The sequence below is a fragment of the Aptenodytes patagonicus genome, chromosome 24 (genome assembly GCF_965638725.1).
Source record: "Aptenodytes patagonicus chromosome 24, bAptPat1.pri.cur, whole genome shotgun sequence".
Lineage (NCBI taxonomy): Eukaryota > Metazoa > Chordata > Aves > Sphenisciformes > Spheniscidae > Aptenodytes > Aptenodytes patagonicus.
Genome location: NC_134972.1, coordinates 2321409 through 2347174, shown reverse-complemented (window position 1 = coordinate 2347174; position 25766 = coordinate 2321409). Strand labels below are relative to the sequence as shown.

At 59.1% G+C, this 25766-nt stretch overlaps 3 protein-coding genes across 10 annotated transcripts in view; 2 read left to right on the top strand and 1 right to left on the bottom strand.

Moving 5' to 3' along the window:
* The first annotated feature begins 267 nt into the window (after nt 1–267).
* On the top strand, nt 268–2510 carry C24H8orf58 (chromosome 24 C8orf58 homolog). Its single transcript, XM_076358890.1, has 6 exons — nt 268–332; nt 1137–1630; nt 1709–1864; nt 1957–2044; nt 2127–2221; nt 2303–2510. The coding sequence occupies exons 1-6, from the start codon at nt 287–289 to the stop codon at nt 2390–2392; spliced, it is 969 nt and encodes a 322-aa protein (XP_076215005.1). The 5' UTR covers nt 268–286; the 3' UTR covers nt 2393–2510.
* Nucleotides 2511–2889: 379 nt separating this feature from the next.
* LOC143170591 (uncharacterized) lies at nt 2890–8068 on the top strand. 8 transcript variants are annotated; one of them, XM_076359006.1, is made up of 8 exons: nt 2898–2957; nt 3089–3200; nt 3327–3464; nt 3661–3755; nt 4080–4278; nt 6078–6232; nt 7193–7332; nt 7411–8068. In XM_076359006.1, the coding sequence occupies exons 4-8, from the start codon at nt 3713–3715 to the stop codon at nt 7633–7635; spliced, it is 762 nt and encodes a 253-aa protein (XP_076215121.1). In that variant the 5' UTR covers nt 2898–2957; nt 3089–3200; nt 3327–3464; nt 3661–3712; the 3' UTR covers nt 7636–8068. The 8 variants fall into 8 exon arrangements, 7 of the variants coding, with proteins under 7 accessions (XP_076215123.1, XP_076215125.1, XP_076215127.1 ...); XM_076359007.1 differs by having other exon boundaries at nt 3324–3464; XM_076359008.1 differs by lacking the exon at nt 3089–3200 and having other exon boundaries at nt 2890–2957; nt 3324–3464.
* Nucleotides 8069–8625: 557 nt separating this feature from the next.
* Nucleotides 8626–25766, bottom strand: part of BIN3 (bridging integrator 3) — a 40981-nt gene continuing 23840 nt past the window's right edge. Inside the window, exons 7-9 of the mRNA XM_076358980.1 lie at nt 17132–17273; nt 15089–15223; nt 8626–9478 (exon numbers count right to left, since the gene is read on the bottom strand). Coding sequence (XP_076215095.1) covers nt 9332–9478; nt 15089–15223; nt 17132–17273 — 424 coding nt within the window. The 3' untranslated portion in view covers nt 8626–9331. The remainder of the gene's footprint in view (nt 9479–15088; nt 15224–17131; nt 17274–25766) is intronic.

Genomic DNA, 25766 nt, shown 5'->3' with positions numbered 1-25766 from the left:
AGCCCTGAGCGGGGTTTCCCGAAAGCAGTGGGATTCATCCGGCACCCGGCTGTCTGCCTGCAGCCTGCTGGTGCCCAAATAACCCTCTCGCTTTCCCAGTTGGGGTGGGAAGGGAGCCCTTAACCACCGGCCCAGCCAGTATCACCAATCCCAAATCCTGAAAGGAACCAGTTGGGAACCAGTCCTGTAATGAGGTGCCTCTGGATACAGGGCCCGTCGCCGGCTGGGGTGGTTATAAAAGGGAGTGCTGGGACGAGCGCCCGGCAGTCGGCTCCGGCTCTCGGCGATGTGGGGTGGCTCCCGCGCCGTCTGGAAGAGGAGGTTCAGCTGCTGTGAGTGCGGGGGGGGTGGGGTGGGGTGGGGTGTGAGCCTCTGAGCAGGAGCTTGCTGAGGGGGGTGGGCAGCTCTGTACCCCGAGTTGAGTGCCGGGAGGGTGCCAAAACTTTGCTCCCCACCTCCCTGAGCCCTCTGCCATGGCCTGGCTTGGGAGGAGGGCGAGCACCCACGCAAGGGAGGGCTGAGACCCCCACTGCCTCTCTGCAATCCCACCCTGAGCTGCAGGGTGATGGTAGGCGCATTCTGGCCAGCGACGTCCCCCACGCTGCAGGGACAAGAGTGAGGAGCCAGAGGTCCCTGGAGCCATCCCACAATGGGGGGAGGACAGACCTCGTGGCCCTGCTGTGTCCTGGGTCAGCCGGCACTGAGCCGGAGCAGGGTGCGGTGAGAGCAGTCACTTGTGCAGCCCCGGCCAGGTCGGGGCGAGGACCACGGGTGCTCCCCAGGCAGCTCAGCAGTGCAGGGAGGGAGGAGGGAGGATGGGGCTGGGCGCGGGGGCACGTTTCTGGGAGCAGCGACAACAAGCTGCCATCGTACGAGCATCCCCAGGGATGGGGGATGCCCAGGATCCCCAGGCAGAGGCTGCAGGGACCCTCCGGAGAGGGGTCCCTGGGCAGGAGGGCTGTAACTCCGCATGGCAGCGGGGAGATCGGCTTCAGGCACGGCTGGAGCTGCTGCGGGGTGGCTCGAGGGGCTGGGAGGGGTGGCAGGCCCACGCCTGGGCATGCAGGGGTGGCGAGCGCCCTGCCTCCGCCCGGGGACCCCCCATGCGACACCACCCGGCCTCCCTTGCCCCACAGATGGTCCCTGGGAGACGGCAGAGAGCTGTGTGGTGCGCACCTCCGCCAGTGTCTACCGTCAGCTGCAGGAGAGCCCACGGCAGCCCCCGGGTGGGATGAGCACCTGGGACATCCCCCCACGGCCACCCCTCTCCTCTGGCAGCCCCCCGGCAAGCGGGCGGCTCCTCAAGTCGGAGTCGGAAGACTCCGGAGTGGAGATGGCCAGCAACGAGCACTCACCCTCCACCCCCCTGGGCTCCGAGAGCAGCTTTTCCCTTGACGGTTTCCCACCGGAGAAGAGCCCCTCCGGAGAGGAGCCGGGCACCGAGCCCCCCCGGCTGCCCCGCAGCTGTTCGGCCAGCAAGAAGCTGGTGCAGGCAGCACAGCGCAGCAGGAGGCAGCGGGCACCCGCACGCTGCCCGCGGCAGCTCAGCCGACGCGGCACCAGTGCGGCCGAGCCGGCGCGGGACCCCCAGGAGCCGGAGGAGCCCAGCGCGGAGGACCCCGAGGGAGCGGTGCGTGCCGGGGAAGGGGTGGCTGCGGCTGGGGGGGCTCGGCCGTCCAGCAGCCCTCGAGCCCCGGCTCACCCGCAGGCTGTGCCGGAGCCGGTGCTGCCCGTGCCAGGGCAGGGGCTGCGGTACCTGGAGCATGTCTGCCAGATGCTGGAGCGCCTGGCCCGGCTGCAGCAGGACAACCGGCTCCTCCGGCAGCAGGCGGTGGACGCCCGGCGCACCCGCCCTGACACCACGGTGAGGGCTGGGAGGACGTGGGGTGCTCGGGGGGGGGGGGGTTGGTGGTGCTGGGGAGTCCCAGCTCACACCCTGCCTCTCCTCGCCCACAGCCCACCCGGGAGCTGCCGGGGCAGGATCCAGCCATGTGGAGGGGTGAGCGGTTCCGGCCGCGTTCCTGCTCGGACAGCCAGGCGCCAGGTGAGCGGGGTGGGATGCGGGGATGGCGGGGCCATGCCCGGCCGGACCCCCACATCAGCTTTATCCCCCACCTACCACGCAGCACCCGACCCCGGGCCGTGCCAGAGGACGTGGGGGCACTCTGCCAGCTCCCCCAGCCTGCTGGACACCTCCGAGAGCGGCCTGACACCGGACAAGGTATGGGCCGGGGGGGGGGGCAGCGAGGCGGGCGGGGGTCCCGCGGGTCCCTCACAGCTGACGCCCGCGTCTCCCCGGCAGGAGCAGGACGGGCGCTCGCACTGGGGCCGGGTGAAGGTGCTGCTCACCCGCCTGACCCGCCGCTCGCTGCGGGGCGGCCGATGCAGGTAGGACTGGGGGGTCCCGGTCCCACCGCTGCCCCTGGATGGAGGAGCTGCGCTGCACCTATTGCATCACACCCCACCGCATGACGTCACGCCCACCCGGGGCCGGTCCCCGGCCCGGCGCCCCCCCCCCCCCCCGTTTTTCCCAGAATAAAGCCTTTTCACTGCCAAAGAGGCGGCTCTTTGCGAGGTGATGTGCTGTTGCGCGGTGATGTCACTCTCCTCAACCCGGCGTGACGTCACGCGAGGACGCGTCACCGCCGCATCACTTCCGACGGCTTTTCCGCCCCTTTTGTCCGCCCGGCCCCGGTCCCACGGCCCAGTTTAAGCGGCTGCTGTGTCCGGCCCCCCGCCCTCCGGCCCCCACCCCCCCACACCCCCCCCCACCCCGCCGCCACCACCAGCCGGGTCTTCCCCCGGCCCCCTCCCAGCTCAGCCCCGGGGCAGGACGGGCTCCGGGGGGGTCCTGCTGCCTGGGGGAGGAGGGGGGGGGGTAGGGTGTCTAAAGCTTGTCCTCCCCCGCCAAGACCTCCCTGCTGAGCCCCCTGCTCCCCGCCGAGCTGCTGCCGCAGGTGGGTGGGGAGGGGGCGCCGGGGGGGGTCCCCGCCGGGGGGGGGGGGAGATCCTCCCGGTCGCATCGCAGGTAGGGGGGAAGCAGCCTGCAGGAGTGTTTGGGGTGGTGGACGAGGAGCTCTTCTTCCAGCTCGGGTGAGGAGGGGGCCGGACCGGGGGGATGCTCCGCCGCGGTGTTTTGGTGCTGATGGAGCCCCTCATCGTGTCTTCGGGTCTGCGTGGTGAAGGGCTGAGTGCCGCAGGTGGGGAAGATGCTGGTGAAAGCTGCCCGCAGCCCCCGGCCCCGGGATAACCCCCCGTTATCCCCTTCATCCCCCCTCTTCCCTGGCGATTTCCTACCGTGACTTGGGTTTTTTCCTTCCCAGCAGCGCATCCCGCAGCCTCTCCTGAGACCCCCGGCACCGCTCCCGCCCGTGCCACCCCCGGGCAGCAGCAGGGCATCCTCAGAGCCCGGCCCCAGCGGCTGCTCCAGCCTCGCCGCGTCCCGCCGCTCCTTCCCTGGAAACGTGAGTGCTCGTCCTTAACACGGGGGATGGATCCGGGCACCGAGGGGTGGTAGGGGGTCTCTGGCAGTGACCCAGGGGAAGGCTGGCTGTAAGTACAGCGTGATGAGGGGATGCTGCAGGTGTTTAGGTTTTCTGGAGCAGACTCACTCCTGGGTGGTGCCACGGGGTCTTATGATCCTTGTTCCTCCCTCCCCAGCAGTGAACCTCTTCCCATCGCCCCCGTCCGCTCACCTGAGCCACCTGGGGAGATGCCCGGGGCAAGGACAGGAGCAGGAGCGACTCGGGCAGATGGTAAGGACGGGGATGTGTGTCCCCACTGTGGGGTGGGCATCTGGGCAGCCCCCTCCCCTGCTGCCCTGCACTGCCTGTGCCTTCTGGAGCACTAAACACTCACCTGGGCCAGACCTTAAGACACGGGGCCCTTCCCTACTGGGTGCTCTGGCCACGTGGTGATTTTTGGGGGGGGGATATTTGTGGTCAGAGGGGATCTCTCTGGTTTCTGTGAGTCTCGGGGCAGCCACCTCTGTGCTCCCACACCATGTGCGTGGGGACCGCTGTCGGGTGAGCCTGCTCAGAGCGAGCCCCAACGCCCTCGGCGCGGTTCTCTGCCTCCAGCCCCTTCTGTGACGCCGGGGAGACGCTACAGCAGCATCCAGCTGCCCCGTGGCTTCTACCACCTCTGCCTGGGCTGGCTGGACGTCTTCCCCCCACCCGGCCCCCTCGCCAGCAGTACCCCAGCTGCATCCTGGTGGCTGACCCTGAGGAGGATGCTGAGGCCGCTCCGGATGATGCCGATTCTGCTTTCAGGGCCAAGGTGAGGAGGGAGGGGAGGTCTGCTCTCGGTACAGGGGCCTGTGGCTCTCTCACCCAGGCGATGGCCCTGGTGCCCCCGGGTCACCTGGAGCAAGGGAAGGCTCCCGAGCACGCGACAAAGCAAATTGAGGTGTGGATCCAGGCGTGTGCTGGACTTGGCAGTCCCAGTGAGGGTTAATTCACCCAGTTTTGGGGGAAAGCCCTTAGGTTGGGTGGTATGCTGTCATCTGCATTTACTGCTGGACTGGTTGTGGGATGGCGTCTGCAAAACCTGGTCATGTCCTCTGGGGGTCTTGTCCCCAAGGGGAACAGGGGCTCTGGGGAGGAAGGGGGACAGTCGGGATGCTGCGATGCAGCCAGGCTCACCGGCTGCCTAGTCCCTACCGGGGAGGAAAGAGGACAAAGCTCTGCTCGTCAGTCCCCATCCCGGGATGGCCCCATCCCAATGCTGAGCCGACGGTCCTGGTGTGCATGGCCATTCGCATGGCACAGGCTGGGCTGGACCTGAGCGGCTGCACGAAGTGACGAGGGCCACCGGCTCAGGCATCCCTGAGTGGCAGCGTCCCTTCCCTCTGCTTTTTGGAGGTCTGAGTGCTGATGTACTTCACTCGGTAGTGTTTCAGGAATCAAGGCTGAGAGCACACCACACTGTAGAGTTAATTTTCCCTTTCTGCAAGTTCTCCCTATTAACGCTGGGATCTTGTGGGTGGTGCGAGAAACTGGTAATTATCCACTTTTACTATGTAAGATGGAGTCGTCCTCCCCAGCCCGGTGCGGAGAGCGTGCAGCGTGCGACCCTGCCGGTGTGCAGACCCAGCCCTGGCAAAGGGCTGCTTGTTCAGGAGCAGGTTTCCAGACTAGAGCAGAATTTGCACCGCTGGGAACGCTCGGATTAAGTTTCCATTGGGTGAAATCCCTCTCTTGAGTGCAGGGACAGCAGGAGGAGCTGACGGCACAGAGCAGGAGCTGGGCTTTGCTGAGCAGCTCTGGGACTGCAGGGCGTAAGGATGAGTGGCTGCGCTGGATGGAGGAGAGGCGGGTTGCTGGGCATTAGGTGGCAGGGGAGGGCTGGCAGCCCTGCACGGGGTGACACAGCGATGCAGACGAAGCCGCAAGGTGGATTTAGGAGAGCTGAGGTGGGGTTTAATCCAGCTGCAGCAGGCAGCGAGGAGCATGGCACCTCCGGGCCATGGAGCCGCCAGCCAAGACGCAGCACGTGGCCACTGCCCACCCAGGGCACCGCAGACCACCCCTGCGGGGCTGCCACGGACCTTTGCCCGCTCAGGAGCCAGGGCAAGGTCTGCCAGGGCTCAGCTCCCCACGCGTCGCCCATGGAAGAGCGTGGCCCTCACTCGGGCGCATGGGCTCGGCTCCTTGCATGACAGTTATATATAGCATCCCTGCTCCGGGTAACCGTGGCAACTGATTTTATTTTGCTTAAACCTGGCCCGGCATGTGATGTGGTTGGGAAAGAACAGCTGAGGGGAGATGAAGTTCTCCATGCCGGGTGCTGGGGGAGGAGGCTTGGCTCGGTCCCAGTGGTGACTTGTGTGGGATCCGGGTGCGGGCTGGGCAGGGGATGCTCTCGGGCTGGGGCCTCGCTCTGCGTCCCTGCAAATGGCCTCGCTGGGGACAGTCACCAGCCTTTCCATGACCTGTCAGGGCTCTGCTCCCGTCCCCTTCATTCCTGTCTTCGCAGCCTCCCTGCCGGCAGCGGGAAGGGTTTTATGGGGTCCAGCTCCCCGCTTTGTGCTGGGATTCCTGGGGCACTTCTGACCGCCGTTCCCCGCCATGCCGCAGGGTCTGGTTTGCCAAATTCAGGTACCGGTGGGAGGTGGTGGTGATTTTCCTGCTGGACGTCTGGGCAGGACTCCCCGGAGGAGTGGGAAGCCTCGTGCCAGCCCAAGGCAGAGAAGGGACCCTCGCTGCCCCCGTCGCCGGAGAAGCCCACGATGGTGAGGCTTTGCCGTGGGGCCGAGTGTGGTGATGCCGGGTGCCGTGCCAGCTCAGATGTCCCAAAAGGCGGTTTCATTTCTGCAGGTGCTTGGACAGGGCTGTGTTTCGGAGGTGGTGAGGTCCCGCTCTGGGTGACAGCTCCCAGCACCTTCTCTTCCTGCTCCCACGTAAACAGGGTGGTTTTTAGCAGGAGATGGAGGCCCCCGAGCAGCACACGGCTGCCGGAGGCACCGCTGAGCTACTGCTGGGAGCCCGAAGCTCCCAGGGAACCAGTCCTCATGGCCAATCCCCACCTGGCCAGGCAGGAGGGGCAGGCTGCCTGCTCCAGCATCTCCCTCTGCACCCTGCCGTTTGTACAGGAGGTGGTGGGAGCAGCTCTCCTCTGAGGTAGGCTTGGCACAGCATGGGTGGACAGGTCCCCTGTGCCCCTCTCCCTCCCCGAAGTGGCTGTGATGGTGGCTGAGCTCTTCCCGGAGATGCTGCAGCAGGATTTTGGCTACAAGCCCTATAAGGTGCTGCTGGCCTTGCCGGAGAAGGAAGAGCCACTGGAGAGCAGGAACCTGGAGCCAGAAAGGGCCGCCGAAATGGCGGAGGACGAAGCTGAGCAGCCGTAGGTACATAGCCAGGGGGGAACCCGGTGTCCCTGGTTCAGTCCCACTCATCCTGGGCGCTCTCTCAGCCCAGCCTGCACCCCGCTCTGCAAGCACCGGTGTTTTGGGGAGCTCGGCCTCTCCCGTCCCTAACGCACGCCTGTGTTTCAGCAGCCCAAGGCTCTGGACCCAAGGGCTGTCCTGACCCTGGGTGCTCTCCTAGCCTTCGTGTACTTTGGTTTGAATTTCTGTGGATACGTGCACCGAAGGGAAGAGGAGCTTTTCAGTAGGCGTAGGGATGCTGGGGGGTATGGTGGAGCCTGTGCTGTCAGAGATCGTGCGGTGGGTGACGATTTGTTCTTGTTCCAGGAAACCTCCCTCTGCTGCCTCCTGGCCTGGCCCAGGTCTCCCACAGCGTCAAGGGTGCTCAACCTAGGGAAGCCGCTGGAGAAAGCAGAGCAGCCAGCTCTACCTGGAGAGCAAAATCCACACGCTGGAGGTCAGGCTGGGTAAGCCGGGGTGAGATGTGCTGGGACGTGGGGTCCCCTCTTTGCGAGCTGCCGGTCACCCCTTCTCCTCTCTTCTAGACTAATGACTGCTTAGGCGAGGAATCAGCATCCAGCTGGTCTCCACCAGGAGAGAGCAAAGTCCCTGCCTGCCTGGACGTCGCACAGCGGGGTCGTGGATGGCAGCAAGGTCCCTGCGAGCCTTTTCTGTCCTGGCCCTCTCCCTGCGGAGATGGGCTCGAGCCGGCTCCCACCCCAGGCATGCAGAGCCGGGACAGCCGTAGGGATGCGCAGGGTCTGCTCTGACCGGTTGTTTGCGTTTAATGGAAACCTCTTAGGTAGGAAATCTTGCAGCCACGTGCGTATCGGAGACAGGGCATGGGCCATCTCGGTGCTCTGAGCTGGATGCACAAGTGGGGGACGGACCGGCTTGTTTAGGATGGAGGGACCCAAACACGGGGGCTGGTGCTTGCTGTGCCGCAGGCTGCCCAGCAGCTCGGGGGAGTCTCTGGATGCCGCCGTGCCTGTAGCAGGTTTCTTTGATGCAGTTATCAGCTCCGGGCCCTGCCAGCCCCGTAACTGCTTTCCGCCCCCTTGTCCCACGCAGCAGCGGCTCGTCCCAGGACGTGGAGGGCAGCAGCGAGGGCTCCTGCAGCCTTTCCGTATGCTGAAAGGCGCCAGCTCGGGATCGGATTCGCTGTATTCGACTGTAAAATTGTATTTCTTGTGCTTTGCTGAAGCCGTTTCCTTTCTGCGTCTCCTCAGGGGCTGTTCAATCCCTCTTTTCTCTTTCCCGCCCCCTCCAGCCCCTTAATACCTTTCTTAAAATTACACCTCCAAACCAAGAGTGTTCTGCTGTAGCCGGGGGGCTGGGGGCCATGCCGGCCCACGGGGGGGAGCCGTCCCCGCGTGGGGCCCCCCCCGCCCCGGGTGCGGCAGTGGCTGGCCGGTGGCGGCAGAGGGCGGCAGCAGCCCGGCGTTGGCACCGCGCACCCCCCCCCCCCCCGGACACGGACCCCGGCGCTGCTCTGCCAAAAACTTTATTGGAGAAGAGCGGCGGAGCCCCCGCTCCCCCCCCCCCCCGGCACCCAGGGGTGGCTACAGTCGACTCTGGCCCCAGTTTTTCCTGGGTTTGCTCCCGGCTGGGCTGCATTTCCCTTTTGCATCCCCCCGCCTTCCTCTGCCCCGGGGTCTGGGCTCCCCCATACCCCTGGGTGGGCACCCATGCACCCACTGCTGTGCAGATGTGCACACACACACACCCCACACCACACCCCCCCCCCCTTCCCCCGGCTGTGGGGCAGAGGCACTTTGCACCGTTCCTGCTTAAAACGGGGCGGATTCAGAGCGCGGCATCACCTGATGCTCGGCATGGGAAGCACAGCCCTTTCATCACCCTCTCCTGATGCCTCAAAAAATAGAATTTAAATGCTTTTACCCTCCCCGGGCGGGGGGTACTGCGCTCCTAAGGCACAAAATGAATGGCCCAGCAGCAGCCGCAGGAGTGACCCCGTCCTCCTGCCAGAAAGGCAAAGAGCCTGGGCCAGATCCAAACTTGGGGTGGGTGTGGGGAGTGCCGAGGCGCATCAGGCCAGCGTGCAGCTGTGCGATGGTGCAGCATCGAGCTGGGGCCTGGGAACGGCCGGCAGCACCCAGCCCGCTCCCTTTCAGCTGAGTTGGAGGACTTGCTTCCCTGCTCCACTGCAAACCCCTATTTAAGGCAAAGCCTGGCTGCAGGGGGGGCAGAGACAATCCAGACGCTGCCTTTGGAAAACGGCTGGCTGGGGGGGGGGCAGGGGGAGCCCTGCTGTGTCCCCCACCCCAGCCCCAGGCACTACCTTGTCCTGGCAGGAGGGCAGAGCCATGGGGGCAAAGGGAGCAGCCAGCAGCTAAAGCCCCCTGAGTCCATCCCCAGGAGGGAGGAGGTGGGGAGCAGGCTGGCTGTGGGAGCCGAGGGGGGGTCCCCAGCCCCTTGCCCATCACTGGCATCCCGCTGCAGCGCTCAGTCATCGGCTACGATGGACAAAGCCCGCAGCTCACTCAGCTTGGCGTCGTTCTCCCGCTCCCGCTGCTCATCACTCAAACCAGGCCGGTCGATCTGCGCTGTCAGATCCCCGAAGATCTTGTGCATCTCCGTGTAGTAGATAACCTACGGGGGGGGGGGGGGGGAGAAAGATGGGGGCGAGTGGGGCTGGGGGCTCTCCTCCCCACCCTGCCGTGGGAGCCAAGAGGTGCGGCGCTGCCCGAGCCAGCCCCTCGCCTTAGCATTTCTGTTTCTAAAATAGCTTCCTCCCATGTGTTAATACCACCCCCTTAGATTATTACAACTCAACACATTTTAATAACACGCTGCCCTTCTCTGCTCGCTTCCCATCTGGGGAGCTGTGTGCGCGGGGCTGCTGCCGGCACCCGGCACTGCCGTGCAGCCACCAGCCCCATGCCGCAGCCAGGCTGTCCCCTGCCCGTCGCCGGTGTCACCGGCACCGGGACGAGCTGCCCTGCCCACAGTGCCTGGCTCTGCAACAGGTCTCTGCTGCCCAGGCAGGGACACGGCGAGCGTCACGCCTGGCAGTGCCATACCCTGCATGAAGCAGGGGGAGGGGTGTTTTAATAATGTGCTAATTAGCACCGCCAATTAACTCCGGCAGCGAGCAGCGCTTCCCGGAGTGGGAGCCAGTGGGTCAGCGCAGGCAGATGGCACCGGGCTGCCTGCTCGGGCACAGGCCCTCGCCGAAGGAGAGCCGCGGTGCCCGGTGGGTGCTGGCAGCGAGCCCTGCCTGCAGGAGCCCCCGGCGCTGCGGGCAGGGTGGCAGAGTCAGGCCCCCCCCCTGGCTCGGAGGGCTGCTGTGCCCCGCAGGAGGAGGGCGATGGGGATGCCTGGCCTGGGCATCCCCCCAGCTCTGGTGGGGAGGGACGGGGAAGCGCTGCCCCCCAGGCCGGGTGGTGCCAGCGTTGCCCCCATTTTGCAGAGAGGCACAGGCGAGGCTCGGTGGGTACCCAGGGCCTGCCCCAGCATCTCCAGCAGTGCTGGTGCGGAGACACGCACAGTCTCCATGGAAACCGGCTCCCCTAATCTTGCTCAAAATGATGCTTATTTTGGGCAGGGCTGAGGGGAGATGCTGGGGACCCACATGCCTTTGCCAGCTGCCTGCATCCCCCCCCCCCCCCCCCTTGGGTCCATCCCTACTGGGGTGCGGTGGGGGCTGCTCCGGGGCCGGGTCTCCCCACGCAGCGGGTGCTGGGTGATTCAGCATCAATGCTCATTTACACAGTGACTAACGAACCCCGCTCCGCAGCAGCAGGGCCGAGCGGGCAGGCGTGTGGGCAAGGTCCACCCCCAACACACACACACACACACACACACACACCCCCATTGCAGCCCCCTCCACCAAACCACAGTCCCACAGCCAGGTCACCCCAATGCATCCTCCCCGCCGGCTGCAGCCCCAGTCCCACGAAAGCAAGAGCTGCCGCCCCGAGCTGAGCGTGCTGAAAACACCCACCACCATAATCCCTCGGCAATGCCACGGGTGAGCATGGATCCGGGACGGAGGGCTGCGAAGCCAGGCACCGGAGCTCTGGAGCAGCCCTCCGTGTCCCTCGTCCCCAGCCCGGCGTCAGATGGGCTCAGTTCATTCACATATGGCCAAGCAGTGCTGCCAATTCCGGCATGCTGAAACGAATCTCCCCGGGGCGGCAGGGCCGGAGGCAGCTGCGTGCAGCCAGGGGAGCTGCTGCCCCCCGCCCCGAGGACTGCCCCCCGAGCCCCAGGCATGCCAGCATCCACACCGGCATCTCCTCGGTATTGAACGGGCAAGGCAGAGCAAACATTTTGGTCGCTGCCCACCCCCCCCCCCCCCACGTGCCGCAGCCATCGAGCCCTTCCTGCGGGAGACGCCGGGTCCCCAGGGCCCAGTGGGTCTCCTCGGGGATGCTCTTCTCCCCGAGTAGGACCCGGTGCCTAACCAGCAGGCAGTCATCCGGGGCGCTAGCATGCATCGCCATCCGAGTCTCCCGTGCTTTCTCAACGAGATCCCACAGGCATTGATCCCCCAACGCTTTTCTCCCGTTGAAATACAGGTGAAAACCATCACTGCCTCTGGGCGGGGGGGGGGGGGGGGGGGGGGGGGTGGTCCCTGCACTGGGGTGGGTGCTGGGGAAGAGGATGCAGCCCAGACTGACGAGCATCGACAGCCCCAGCAGTGGGGGACTCCGCCGCACCGCAAGCAGCTCACCCTGCGGTCGCCATTGCGGTACCTGCTGCCGGCAGACCCGCGCCTGCCTGCAGCTCAGTACTTTTCCAGCTATGGATACCATATGCTCCGTCCCCATCCCACCAAATCCCATCTCCAACTCGCCTTTGAGACCAAGCCAACGTCCCCGAGTCCACCTGTCTTGAACTAATTCTGTTTTGGGACACCGTGTTCTCCTGATTTTCTATAGATCGCGTTTGCAGTGCCACAGCCGGGCAGCAGCAGTTTGTGTTTATGTCAGCCCTACACAAAACAAAAGCCCGGGGTCGCTGCCAGGGCTGGACTGCAGCAGCTGACCCCAGCGCACAGCGCTGCCCCACAGACAGTCCTGCCTTGCAAGCCCCATCTTTTTCCCCGTTTCATTAAAACCCAGAGGAGTATCATGTTTTCTAGCTGGAAAATGAAGTGCAAGGAGGGAAGGAAGCGTTGCTCACGCGCTCACACCAGCCACAGAGCTCAAACTCTCCCCCTTTCATCTTCGTGTGGCCACTTCAAAGTCCCCAGCCAGGGAAATATTTGCCTCCGTTGGCTTGGCCCCGGGCACGTGGGTGGACAGAAGTATTTGGTGTTGAATGTTACAGCCCCTGCGAGCTCGGGGCATGTCATGCCGTCAGGAGACACCCGGCACCGGGGCCCGCAGCCAAGCTGTGCCATGGGAACCTAGCCGCCCGGCGAGAAGGTCTTGGGAGGGTCTTGTTGGGTCAAAGCCATAAAGCTGCTGCTCTGGAGCTGGTATGAAGCAGGGTCCTTCCCTTTGCCGTGGCACGGCTTGTTCCCAGCAGGGCAGCCGGTCCGTTCCCAGCTCATCGTCGCGCTAGCCGGTGCCGCTTGTCACACACTTGTCTCACTTGAACCCCCCCGCTTTCTCCAGGGCCAAAAAAAAAGGGAAAATTACACGCTTTTGCACCCGGGGCCACCTTCGAATGGTGGGTTTGACCCGGGAACAAGCAACCCCAGAGTCACGGGCCCCAGCCCGGTGCCAGCCGCTGGCTGCCTGTGGCCAAGGGCAGAGCCGACCTCAGCCTCCCAGTCCCCGTCTGCCCCTTGCCTTGAGGGATGCGCGCTCAAGCCCCATCAGCCAACCATCGCTCCTAGAGGTACCCGCAGAAGAGGCTGAAAATAGAAATTCCACTGAGTAACACAAAACCCCCGAGATGCTAAATAAGCTCAATGAGGCATGGAGGGAGAGATAACCCGGGAAGCGGCAGCAGGATGAATGGGGCTGGCCGGGGGCAGCAGCACAGCCCGTCACTGTTCACATACCTCCCATCGCCGGCTCACACCTGGGATGTTGGGATGGGGATGGGGATGCTCCCGGCATCACCGCAGCAGCCCCCCGGCTGCCCTCCCCTGCCCAGGTCCCTGCAGGTGAGCAGCCGCTGCAGTGAGTCAGGGCTCCCGGGTGCTATTCCTGGCTCGCCACTGACTCATTAAGTTACCTTGGGCAAGTCACTTCCCTTTTCTTTTTTATTATTTCAGCCACCTGCGATGGGGGAAATGCTGCAGAGCCCCCGGGCAAGAGCTCCTGAACCAGGGGGGACACGGCCTGAGCCCAGCCTCGGCACAAACGAGTCATTAGGGGAGCGTCGAGCTCTCCTCCCGGCAGCGGAGACGCCGTCGTGCCGGTACATCCCTCCCCGGGGGTGGAAGGATGCAGCCAGCGCTGGGGAAGAGGGATGCAGCTCCCATCTAGGTCGGCGGGGAGGGCGGGATGTGACATGCTTTAGCATCCATCTGGGACCAGCTTTAGTCTAGCCTACGGAAGATGCATCAGCTTTGTTATGACGCTGCCTCTTCGGTATTAAAAACGAGATTTCGCTTGCCTTTCCTAGCAAAAATCCTCACCTGAAGAGAGGCAGGGCAGACAGCCAAGAAACAAAATAGAGGATTCCCAAGGAAGAAGAGGGTACGAAAGGAGAGTCTTGCAAACAGCCCCGGCAACAGCACCCTGCCGCTCCCTGCTCGCATCTCCCCGCGCCCCCAGCCCATCGCTCCCCCCGTGCTGCCGCCCGCTCGGCCCGAGCTCCCGACGAGCCGAGGCAGGAGCCAGCTGGCAGCCGGGAGCCAGCATGAGCGGAGCGAGGGACATCGTGGCCAAGGACAGAGGGGCAAAGCCGCTCTCTAAGGAAACTGCCAGCGGATCACAAACACCCAGACAGGGCGGGCGGCATTCGGGTTTCAAGGTCTCGTCCAAACGACCCACCCACAGCGAGCGGCCGGAGAGGGTTTGCAGGGGGAAGGGCCAGCGAGACTTTGCGGTGGCTCCAGGGAGTCTGGTTATTTCGGCTGCGATGGCTGGAACAGGGAGCCCCGCGCGCCCGATTGCTAAGGGAACAGCAAGAACAGCATCCCCAGCACCCACCCAGGCGGCGGCAGGGTGCATCGGCACCATCTGGTAGGTGAATCAGCCTGCAGACAACTTGCTGGCAGCTCTGCGGAGAGGCCCCCCCCCCCCCCCCCCCAAGTCAGAGGTGAGATGAAACACGTGCTCTTTGCACCTCCTTGCAGCCACCCCACCGCACCTGTGTCACTGCAGCAGCTCCTTTCCAAAAAATACCGTAAGAAAACGCCCACACAAGAAGCAGCACGTGGTTTCGCCCACCTCCTGGCGCTGGACCACCCCGTGATCCAGGGCACGACGTACGCCCGGGATGCCAGAAGTTCAAAGCTAGATTAGATCCCGATAATGTTCCTCTCCAGCCTTAAAAAAGAGCGAGAGGAGAAGGAAGATGGAGGAGGAGCGGCAGCAAGTCACAGAAGGAAGCTGGCGGATGGAAATTAAAGCAGGCTGTGGTTTATTTAGGCCACCCCTTCCTGCAAATCCTTGGTGTGGAGATTACACAGCAGCCTCCTCTATCTCTGCCAGCACACACCGGTTCTGGCTACCAAGAGCCAGAAGAGATCCTTAAGATGAGCCCTGAGCACCTCATAATCTCAAACAAGATCCAACCCTGAGCTCAGAACCACAAACGCGAAGAGACGACGTACCCTGACGATGAATAAAGCCATCAAATACCAGCGGCTAATGTATAACCAGGGCTTGAACTGCATCACGCAGGCAATCTCGTGGGACAGGACATCATATATGTACCAGGAGTGTCCCCGATACGAGGCAGATCCATATAAAACAGCGAAAACTCACCTCCGGCTGTCCCTTCTACCCGACAGCCAGCACCGCATCACCACAGGTACCGGCAGATGCCAACCTCCTCTTCTGCCAGGACAAGGTCCAACAGACCGTGTTAGTGCCCGTCCAACACGGGCAGTGTCCCATCTGTCCCACCACTGCTCCCCGTCCCCTCTCACCGCTTGGTAATTAAGTTGCTGGAGGTAACAGCATTTGGGCAGAGATTTGCTGCGTGTTACCTGTGTGTAACGCTCAGCTCGAGCAGGTGCCTTGCCCTAAGAGCAATTCACACCCAGGTGGGACCCCAGATGCTCTGCGGTGAGGATGCCCACCAAAGGGACACCTGGCAGCGCCTGGCAGACAAGGGACAGCATCTCACCTGCGCCCGGACCAGCGACTCAAAGCTGGGTTTGAAGTAATCGATGCGGCTGCTATAAAACTTGGGCATTTCCTCCAGGAGCTGCTTGTTTTTGGCTTCAAAGTCCTCCTTCACCGGCCTCAGCTCTTCACGGGCCTGGGAAAGGAGAGAGGATGGGGAGTCAGAAAATGCCCTTCCCTTGGGCAGACCTGCACAGAGGCCACCCCAGGCCAGAAGACTGCTCTGCTTTGACCCGAGGACAACCAGCGACCGGCTAACGGAGCCTGGTGGGACCCATGCGACCATCCAATGGAGCCTGGTGGGACCCAAGTGACCAGCTAACGGAGCCTGGTGGGACCTATGTGACCAGCTAATGGAGCCTGGTGGGACCCGTGCAACCATCCAATGGAGCCTGGTGGGACCCAAGTGACCAGCTAATGGAGCCTGGTGGGACCCAAGCTCTGACCCTGGAAAGCCATGGAACACCTAGAGAGGCTGCTGCAGAGATCACGAGCCAGCCAGTCTTCTCCCCTTCAGAAGAACGGGGACAAAAACCAGACCCAAAGCTCAGCCAGGCTGGAGAACATCCCCGGCCACGTCTGTGTCCCCACACCCTGCAATTCCCAAGAGCATCGCCAGAGGATCCTGCCCCCACCGCCATTTTCGCCCATGACCTTCAGCTCAGCGCGTCCAACTGGCTTCTTTAAACAGAAGCGTGGGGAGAAAGGGAAATGTCTCTGAGATGGTGTGGAAAAGGGCAGGAGGGGGTGGGCTGTGAAATATTAGACCGGTTCAAGTCTGCCACTTAATCCCGGTGCCATTCCGACGGGAGGGGGATGCGGGAGAAAGCCGGCGAGCCGAGCCCAGCCGCGGCGCCGGTCCCGCTCCCCGGGACAGCACGCCGGAGGGATGGCACGGACAAAGCCTTAAATCATATCAGGCTTAAGTAGGTCTGAGAGGCAAACGAGCAAATTCATCGTCTGCCACGAAACAAGGAGCATTTAAACTCCCAGGGTGGAGTTCATGTGGGGCAGAAGACTTTGAGCAAACAGCTCGGAAGGGAAGATGCAAATTTGCAGCTCAATAAAAATACCTGGATGAGATTATGCTCTTTCCCATCAAATCTGTGGACCTCTCGGATGCCCCAGGCTCAGGATTGCTTAAGGCTCCTGCAGGCGTTTAAGCTCATGCAGTGGTTAGTTAAGATCTTTTGGGGGGGGGGAATTAGATCACACAGAAGTTCATTAAGGGAAAAAAATTAAGTAACTAAAACCTGCCTAATCACCAGGACAAAAGCATTCACATTTTTCCAGCCACAGCTTTAGTCACCGAGGCTAAGCGAAGTAAGCTGCTTACTATTAAATCGGAGTTCTCTTTTGTTAAGGCTGATAGGGCTATTCTTTAACACAAAACTTAATTTTTGTGGGGAAAGTCATCAGAAAATACATGTTCTTTGGCGCCAAGAAAGTCAACTGTTCCTTCGAGGATCAAGCAACGTTCTGCAGGAGTGACAGATTTGGGGAGAAATGCTGGTGAATATTTAATTTAAAAAAAAAAAAAATCATGATTTTGCTAAAATTTGGGAGAGAGAAAGGAATCTGGCAAAGCTTCCTGTTAACCAATTACTGCAATTTTCCAAGACGAATTTTTGTAACAGGTGGCAAACATAAAGCCTCAAAACGCTCTGATCTTTCCCTTTTCACATCCAGCTGCTGGCTCAGGCGCGGAGGTCAGGAGAAACCCCCCGTGCGTCGACTTCTGCGCTGGCTGCTCCTCCGAGCATCCCCAGCTCCCGTGGCTTTTATTCCATTTTATTTTGGAAAAACTGGCTCTTCCCCTTCGCTGAGCGCTGTAAATTCGCATTTTTCTTATCAAGCGCCCTACGTGGCGATTTCACATCGATAAAAGGCATCCTTCCAAAATGTTGTATTTCAGGGGGGCTCGGCATGGATGTCAAACGCCAAGAGAAAAGCTCTTCCCAGCTCTTCCCCAGCCCCTGGGACACAACCCTGGGGCTTTCCCACCGACCCTGCTTGGGATTTGGGTCCGTGAGCACCTCGGTACCTGGTGCAGCTTGGCGAGGACGGGGCCGGTCCTCTCCTTCTCCTCGTATTTCTCCACCTTGGACTGCAGGCGCTTGTAGTCCTGCAGCGTTTGCTCCCGTCTCTTCACTGCCATGTTCAGGCTGGGGAACACGCTGCTGAACCTGGTGAAAGGACGGGAAGGGTTTTTGGGTGGGACATCTTGGTCGGATGCAGCATCCAAGGTAACCTCCCAGCCAAAAGCCCCCAAATAGTTCAGGATTCAGACCAAAAATTCCCCGGGGGTTTAAACAAAGCCCGTTCCAAACACAGAAGCCTTCGCTGCAATCTTCCAGGAGAGTGGAAGAAAGGATTAAGTTACAAATAAAGATTTGCAAAGCCTTGCCAGGGTACGGTGTTTGAGAGGAGAGCTAGAAGCACACGCTTGGGTTTTTTTGTGAAGGTCAATTCATGTGTCAAAGGGTGTGTTTTTAAATAATAATAATAAAAATCGAGCCAATTTTGCAAAGCCTGGTAAAAGTATTTTGAAGGTCCCAACCTGCTTCTGACTTCTCCTGCCAGCCCTTATGCTTTTACCATTAGTTCTTTATTTTTAACAGTTTTCCCCCTCTCTTCCAGCTGCTGTATTTGAGAACACGGAGAGCTGCCTTATCTGGGACGGGGGACGGAAGCTGCTGCAGAAAACAAAGCTGTTAACTCCACCGAGCAAACCAAAAAGGAAAAATAAACAACTTTTCCCCCATATATAGTTAGCTAATGCGGTATTTCCCCAATACCGTGTTTGGAAAGGGAACGAGCAGGGAGAGGAGCTGGATCAAAAGTCCAGGAAAAATAAACACGAAGTGCAAAATAAATATTAACTGCAGCAACTTTTGCTTTTTTGGGCAATTTCTGGGGTTGCAAACCCCAGCCTGCCGTACAGCAAGGCTTGCCCAGCTGAAGAGGAGGTCTGTACCCCACACAGAAGGATTAACAGCAGCCAACAATTAGCCAGGCTACGGGAAGAATCATATTATTAAAATGTGTTACAAATTGAGGAAACATGAACATCTGACGGCGAAGACAAGACAGAATATTTTTTGAACGCGACAGAAGAGGGAAAGCCAGAAACCGGAGCATTGCTCTTGTCTCCCAAATTTCAGTAAATCAAATTATACCGGTGGGAACTGCGCTGGTGCTGGGCGACGGGTTCGTATGAAACGGGTCACACTACCTCCGGATGTATTAATTTAATCTCCACAAATTATAGGGTCATTTTGGGGGGCCAAGGCCAGGAACCGGTCGTGAAAAATGTGTCTAAACAGCCTGGTGATGATTTTCACTTCTGAGAGGCAAGCAAACAGCTTTCTGATCCCTTTAAATTGAAAAAAAAAAACCAAACCCCAACCTATAATCCAGGCTGGGGGGGCACATTAGCAAAAAGAAAACCACAAATCTCACTTTACGACTGTAATTTGCTTTAGATGTAATCAGATGCAGGGCTAATACAGAGGCATTCGGGTTCAAACGAAACCACGGGCGTTCGCAGCCCTGCACAGCCACTCCATCCCCTATTAAAATCTCATTTTCCGCTGCCGTGCTCGCCCCGGAGGGTGCTAATGTGCCCGACTGGCGGCTGCAGAGGCAAAGCTTTTGTCCCTGAGCCTTACCAGTTTGCAAAGGGCAAATGCCAGAAGCGAGGGGGAAGGGGAAATATTTGTGTTCAAGCACTTGCGTTCAAGCATCCCTCACTGAGATGGTGAACCAGGGATGTCGTCTTGCAATCCTGCCGGCCGAGGATAACCAGGGCCGGTCCGTGCACGGCCAGCAAGGCTCTCGTGTGCTCACATTCTCCTTCCGACCGAGACTATCGCGAGAGACGATCGCAGCTGGGGCCGCGGCACGAGGAGCAACCTGCAAAAGTCATCAGGGAGCTCGCCCAGCGTCACCCTGCCGCCCAGCTGCCCGCGCACGGATCAGATGCTGCTGCCCTGACATTGCTTTTTATGGTAACCGTCGCACACGGCTCCCCATTATATTTAAATGCCGCAGCGGCTTTACGGGTCCTGGCTGCGCCAGGCTCCAAGCGTGGACTCACCATCTCCTGGGCCATGGGCCGCTGCTAAAATACCTCCTCCCTCTACATAAGGTCCAAAAATATGCCGTGAGAGGGCTAGGGAAATCGGGATGGGCAGTAAGGACTGCACGGAGGAAGGGAAGGGGTACCCAGGTTGAGAGGTCTGCTCGGCATGAAAGCACAGACGTTCTTTGCCGACGGCACACAATGTCAGCAGCTTGCGGTTGCAGCTTCTGCAGAAATTTCTCCCAATTATTAACGAGCTGGCAATGGAAAGGAAGGATCCCGTCAGGCCAGCGGCTCTCGGCTTTATTTTTGTGCTATATCCCTGATGGGGCGGGTTTGGTAACAGGGCGCACAACCTCTTACCTCTCTGCATTGCACCCAAAAGCAGGGCAGGAGCAGGTTGCAGCTCACTAACGACTACGGGGGCGAGCCGAGCTGCTCCTCCGCAACGAGCTGCTCCTCCACGACGTACCTCTGGGACGGGCAAATGCTGGAGGAGACGGCCCGGGGCTGGGAAATCCTCCCTTCCCTGCTCTGCAGGGAGGCTGTGCACCGAACGCTGAGCCGTGGTTGTTCCCTCCGGCGCTGCCAAGCCACCGGTGTGGCCTGGATGCGGCCGTCACTGCCCGCGCACCCACCAACTCTTGGAAAACGCTCATCAAGAAGATGCCTCAAAAATGCTAAGCCTTGCGTCGGTACCCAACACTAGCTTTTAAATGGCATTTTTCTGACGGCCCCGCTTTTGAGCCCTTTCTCTCGCACACTCTGCCATGCTCGGCACTTCCACGGTGCTCATACATTAAAAGAGCCACGAGACACCAGAGAATTAGCATGCAGCCATTTACATCTTACAAACTCGCTACCGCAGGGGAAGAGCAAACCCTTTAGCTCCGAAACACAGCAAGTGAGAATGCAGAAGACGATTAGCAACACAGTTTCCATTTACTTTGAAGTTAAATCTGGTTTTAAAAAGGAAGAAGGCTTGATCTCTATTTTTTTTTTCCCCCTTTTTGTTCCTAGTATCAACGCGGTGCGATTTTGCAGCCCATAATGGAAGGACACTGTACTCCGGCAGCGCTTTAAAAAAACAGCTACAGCGCTGGATCTGAAGAGGCTGTTACTGTGTAGGCACAGCAACTACTTGTCTCACAAGGACTTTTAATGCATAGATTATATGCTGCATTTCAGAGGGGGGGGGGGGGGCAGCTCAGCTCCACAAGCTGCCATTAACACAAGGCACCATGTCAGCTCCCTGGATCCGCAGCCGTGCCGGGCACGGCCGCCCGGCTCCGGGTGCCCCGGGCTCCAGCCTGGGCGCTGGAAACATCAGCCTTAAGTGATGGATTGCTGAGGGATGTGCGCGCGGGGGGCTCGAACCACCCCCCGCGATGCTCGAGGGGTTTTAAGGGCTGCGAGCAGCACGACTGAAACCCGCTTGAGTTTCTCCTGAGCAGCCGCAGCCGAGCGGCGAAGCGGCGTGGGGGTTTCTAAGTTGCTTGCAAACCCCCCGTGGCAGCTGAGGTTGTCTCGGTGCGGTGGTCCTTCACCACCAGAACCAGCAGGAAGGACCGGGCCAGCCGCGGCTCCTCCAGACACCGCCAGCATGCCAACCGAGCTCTCCCCGTGCCGACCGAGCTCTCCCCGTGCCAACCGAGCTCTCCCCGTGAGTCACCTGGTTTAATTTTCACGCAGGATTAGCTCAGCTCAAGCAGGGAAGGATGCTCCTTCCTTGGACTGATCTGGATTGAGGCGAAGCTGCCTCCGGCTCCTGAAGGAATTACTCCGTACGAATTCCCTATTAACCCAGAAGCTCTGAAATTCCCCTGGAGTTCAGAGAGAAGTGGGTTTCTTGCCCACGTTGAAGTCCTGCCCAGATTTTTCTCCCCGTGTGTACAGAAATACAATCTCAAGCCAAGTGTCAGGGGTGGTAAACACCCGTGAAGGGTGATAGGGAGATACGGGCTCCGCCGCTGCCAAGTTATTCTGACGGCTTAATAAATTGCTGCATTTCACATGTCACCCCAGTGTCTTCGCAAATATCTCATGCATGTTATTTACAAATGCTCCTCGTGGAAAGCCTGGCAGAAATGCCGTCTACAAACCCTCCAAAAGCTCCTGCCATCCACAAACACATCCCTCAGTCTCCCAAGCCCTGCGAGAACAACCCTGTGAGGATCTCAAATCTTTTCCAAAGCCTTCGGCTAAGCATCGCAAACCCTCCCGGCAGCGGTGGTGCCAGCAGACAAGGGACCAGGACCGTCATTAGTGCCATGGGTGGTGAGCAACGTCCAAACAGTATCATCCAGGCTGGAAATGAGGTCTGAACAACTAAAACCAGAATTTTAGCATTTTAGCAGGACCGGGGAAGCCTCACAAGCAAACCCTGGTCATTTCACCCATCCATTCCCCCCGCACGCGGAGCAAGGGCAACGATTCCGCCTGCTGCAAAGTGCTCCGAGAAGCACAGATGAAAAGCCCTATAGTAGATGTGGGTATTTATCGATAAGCCCAGCACCATCCTCCTCCGTACGCTCCACCCAGACCCTGCTCTTGCAGGGGACGAGAGGGTCTGACAGCCGTAACCACCCACAGATCCCCAGGACCGCCCTCTGTTACTCGATACTTTCTTTTTTAATACAAAGGAAAGCAAATTGAAGCCGACTTAAAGAAAATTTGGTGGGTACGGTGCTAAAAGCACAGAGCAGAAGTGAAGGTAAAACAGCAGCACAGGGCATTAGAGCCCCCGCCACGAAAGCAGCTTGCTGAATAAGCCGCCGTTGTTCCCTGTCACTTTTTAGGCAAGGCTGCTGAGAGGGGATTACAGTACAGGCGGCTTAAGAGGAGCAGGTGAGGGGAGATACGCAGGGATAACTAAAAGAAAATACAAATTACTGTCTCCCCGCTGCTGCGGGGGGAGAGGGGGAACGTACTGGTGAACTCCTCTTAGGATGACAGTTTAGCCCTGGAAAAAAAAATATGAATCACCCGATTCTCTGAATTATAAATCGTTGCCACCTCATCTCCACGCCAGCCTCCCTTCAGCTTCCCATAATTAAAGGACGGGGCTGGAGAGACACTGCCACGGAAGATAAAAGCGCCACCAGGATTCCCGTCGCTGCCGGATTCGTTCGTTAGTCAGCCCAGCTGACGAGTCTGGTGCTTGAAAATTGAAAACTTCTCTCCCTCTCTGGCGGGAGGCCGCCGGCCAGCCCAGCGAGCGGCTCTTTGCGGGGATGCTCGAGGAGCGGGACCATCCCATCACCTCCCTGCCCGCAGCGAGGTCCCCATCTTCTCCTCTCCGTCTCCATCCCCGCTGCCTGCCCCAATGCATCCCCGATGCTCGCCCTGCGGCTTCCTCCAGCCCCCGTTTTTAGTGTCAGCAACGCGAAAGAGGTGCTAGGGCTTTGACACAGGGAAAAATAATGGTAAAACCTTTACTCCTCCCCGTTTGCGAGTGTCTCAGGCGCTCTCGTTGGCAGCCCCGTGAGCTGGACTAGGCTGGCATGCACGTGCGCTCTTCCCTATGGCATTATTTAGGGACAAAGGCTTGGATACCGAAAGCAAAAGGAAGCGGACAGGATCTACGGCTGGCACCGGACAGGGGAAAAAGGCATAACAGAGCTGGGGAGCATGAGATGCTAAAGAAAGTGACGGCGGATGAGATGAGGAGGAAGTTTGGAGAGGCACAAGGATGGCTCAGCGCGAGGCTGAAGCATCTGGGCTATGTTTGGGGATGCCTGCCATTCCTCAGCCCGTGCCCACACGTCCGTCGTGGGCCCGTCCACCCACCAGGAAAGGGGAAATTAACACCAGCCCTTCCGACTAGAGCGAAAAGGAACAGAAATGAAGACGAGGGTACAAAAAAGCAGGGAGCTGGGGATTAGGCTGGGAGCCCCGCGCGGCGGGAGGGGGCCAGGCAGCCATGTGGCTAGCTTTGCCCACGAAATCCTCATTAGGGGCTCGTTAAGGACACGAAAGCGGCTTTTCCTGCTTCCGGTCCCCGGCACCCCCGGGGCTGCTCGCGGCCGGTTATCTGCTCCGGCTGCCGGGGAGGAAACGCAGCTCGAGGGTTCACGTTAACGGGCAGGGTTATGGGAAGAAGAAGACACACGCGCACCCCCCCCTGCTCCGCGGGTGCCAAGGATCGGTTGCTATCGCTGGCAGGTAGTTGCTGACATACAGCTCTAATTGAATTTATACATCAACCTGCTGCGAACGGCTCCCGGATTGCACCTCTGGGACCTCCCGCCGCGCTGACACCCAGCCCCGGCTGATGGCACCCAGGCGGCAGCACCCTTTGCGATAGCCCTGCCAAAGCCTCTCCCTGCCCTGCAGCAGCCCCTCGGCTTCGGCTGCAGGAGCAGGACCATGCTCCGAGCCAAGGGGCGGGTACCATGCCAGGGCGACCACGACATCCCGATGCTCAGGGAGGTTCAGACAGCTCGAGTTTGTTAACTCGAGACCCTGCGGCAATGAAAATCGGCTCCAAACGTGAAAGGCATTAAAGCCTGTGAATCTCCAAACCACCTGGCTTATTTAAGCTGCTTCCTCCCTTAAATACTGACACACAACATGTAACACTAAGATGACAGTACACAGTCTAACACCAATCCCCGGTCCAGCCGATACACCTCACTCCTCACCCAAGCCAGAGTGAAGAACTGGAAGAGTGAAGTAAAAAGCAGCTGTTTTTCTCCCCCCTTGCCCCAAATCCGCTGATCTGGTGTGAATTTACGCAGGCATCTCCCAAAGAGGAGAGCAGATCCCTCCCGACCTTTCCCAGCCACCCCAGCTCCTTGCCCAACCCACACGCTGAAGTATGCAATATTCTCATTAGAGCTTTGCTCCTTCCCTGCAATTAAATGAGTGATTCCCAGCCAAGGGCTTCTTGGGGCTCAAAAAACAAAACTCTGAATAACCCTACGTCCCCAGAAGCAGAAGGATTTAAACAATACAAGCTTCCACCCCCCTCTAAATCTAGTACCGCTCTCTTTTACATGGTTTAACAAATTCTCCAATATTTGTCTGAAACCTACTATCCCTGGACAACTGAATGGAGATTTTACCACACATGTGCCTCTGATTACAATATATTACCACTAATGATAATTGCCTGGATTATACTTATCTGTTTCTTTGGCTAATAAACTATAGAAGACCACCAGTGAAGATGTAATAAAGAGCAGCTGTTGTAGCACAAGCCTTTTTCTAGGTCAAAGCGAGTTTGGGAGAGGCTGGGGAGGACTGTCTCCGCGAGGGGAGGCAATACCTAACTGGAAATAAGAAGAGCTCCTCAAGGCAGCTTTCATTAATCTGAAACTTTTATCCTAGAAACGTTGCTGGGGTTTATCTGCCAGCAGGACAAGGGGAGGTGCAAGCTCTGCATTTCTCTCCTGCATCTCATTAGCCTCAAAATGGACCCTTGGGCTCCTTAGAAATGTTCCTGGCTGCACGACTCGGCCATGCACGTACCTACGCTCGCGGAGAGTCAGAAAGAGGGAAGGAAAGGAACATTTTTTGCTCGGCGTGGAGATGCAGCCTCTCCAAGCGTGAAACATAAGCTGTTTAAGAGCACGCAGCAACTGATTGCAGGTGCCAAAGGGCAGGAAGGGAAAAAAATACCATATTCAAGTCCAATGGAAATTTAGGAAGTTCGAGGGAATTGCCAAGACGGGAAAGCAGCCGGGACGCTGAAGTAAACGCCCTTACGTGCAACTAAGGACTGGACTGATAGCAGGCGAGTTGAGCACGACACCTTGTGAGATGCGGTCGCAGGCACCGCGCTGGTGCCAAGGAGGAACAAACCAACTGCCCCCGTGTCCTGCAAAACTCCACTGTTTCCCCAATATTTCCTTACGGCAGGAACAATACAACGTGATCTCGCACAGCAGCCTCAAACCCAAAGCAAGAGGAAAGGGTTCTTTCCCCTTTTGTACTGTCTGTGCTACGGCAGCATCTAGACCAGCAGCCAAACACTGCACAAACGCTGAATAAGAAGTCGGGGATGTGGAAATGGCTTTATTGTCTTTAATTAGCGGCCCCATACCCTGCCCAGGGTTTAAAACACAAGGCAAGGTTTGCAGGGAAAGGTACTATCTTTCATTTCATCGACTAACACAAGTTAGGGAAAAAAAAAACAAAACCATGAAGATTTCAGAGACCCAAGCCCTTCTTCCAATTTTAACAGAATGCTGGAAGAAAAAGTTAATGTATCTTTCATGAGGACAATCTAGATAATAAGCAACACAATTCCACAGCGCAAGCTTGGGATTTCTTTCTTTCTTTCTTTCTTTTTTTTTCTAAATAATCAAGAATTTCTGGTCGTGGATAGACGACCAAGGTAAAACTTGAGTCACCAAACATCCCCCGGATAGAAACACACTGTAACCTCATGCGCTAAGTGGTATATGAGATTTTACTTTCAGATTTGGGCAGAAACAACAACTTAAAAAGAAAAAAAACCACCCTGTGTCAAACCTAAACTAAAAGTGTTATTCAGCAATTTGCAACACTTACTGTCATATTAAAGTCATTTTATTTTATTTTCTCTCGCTTGCTCTGTTCTTGTAACAAAACAGCAAATCTCAGGATTTCA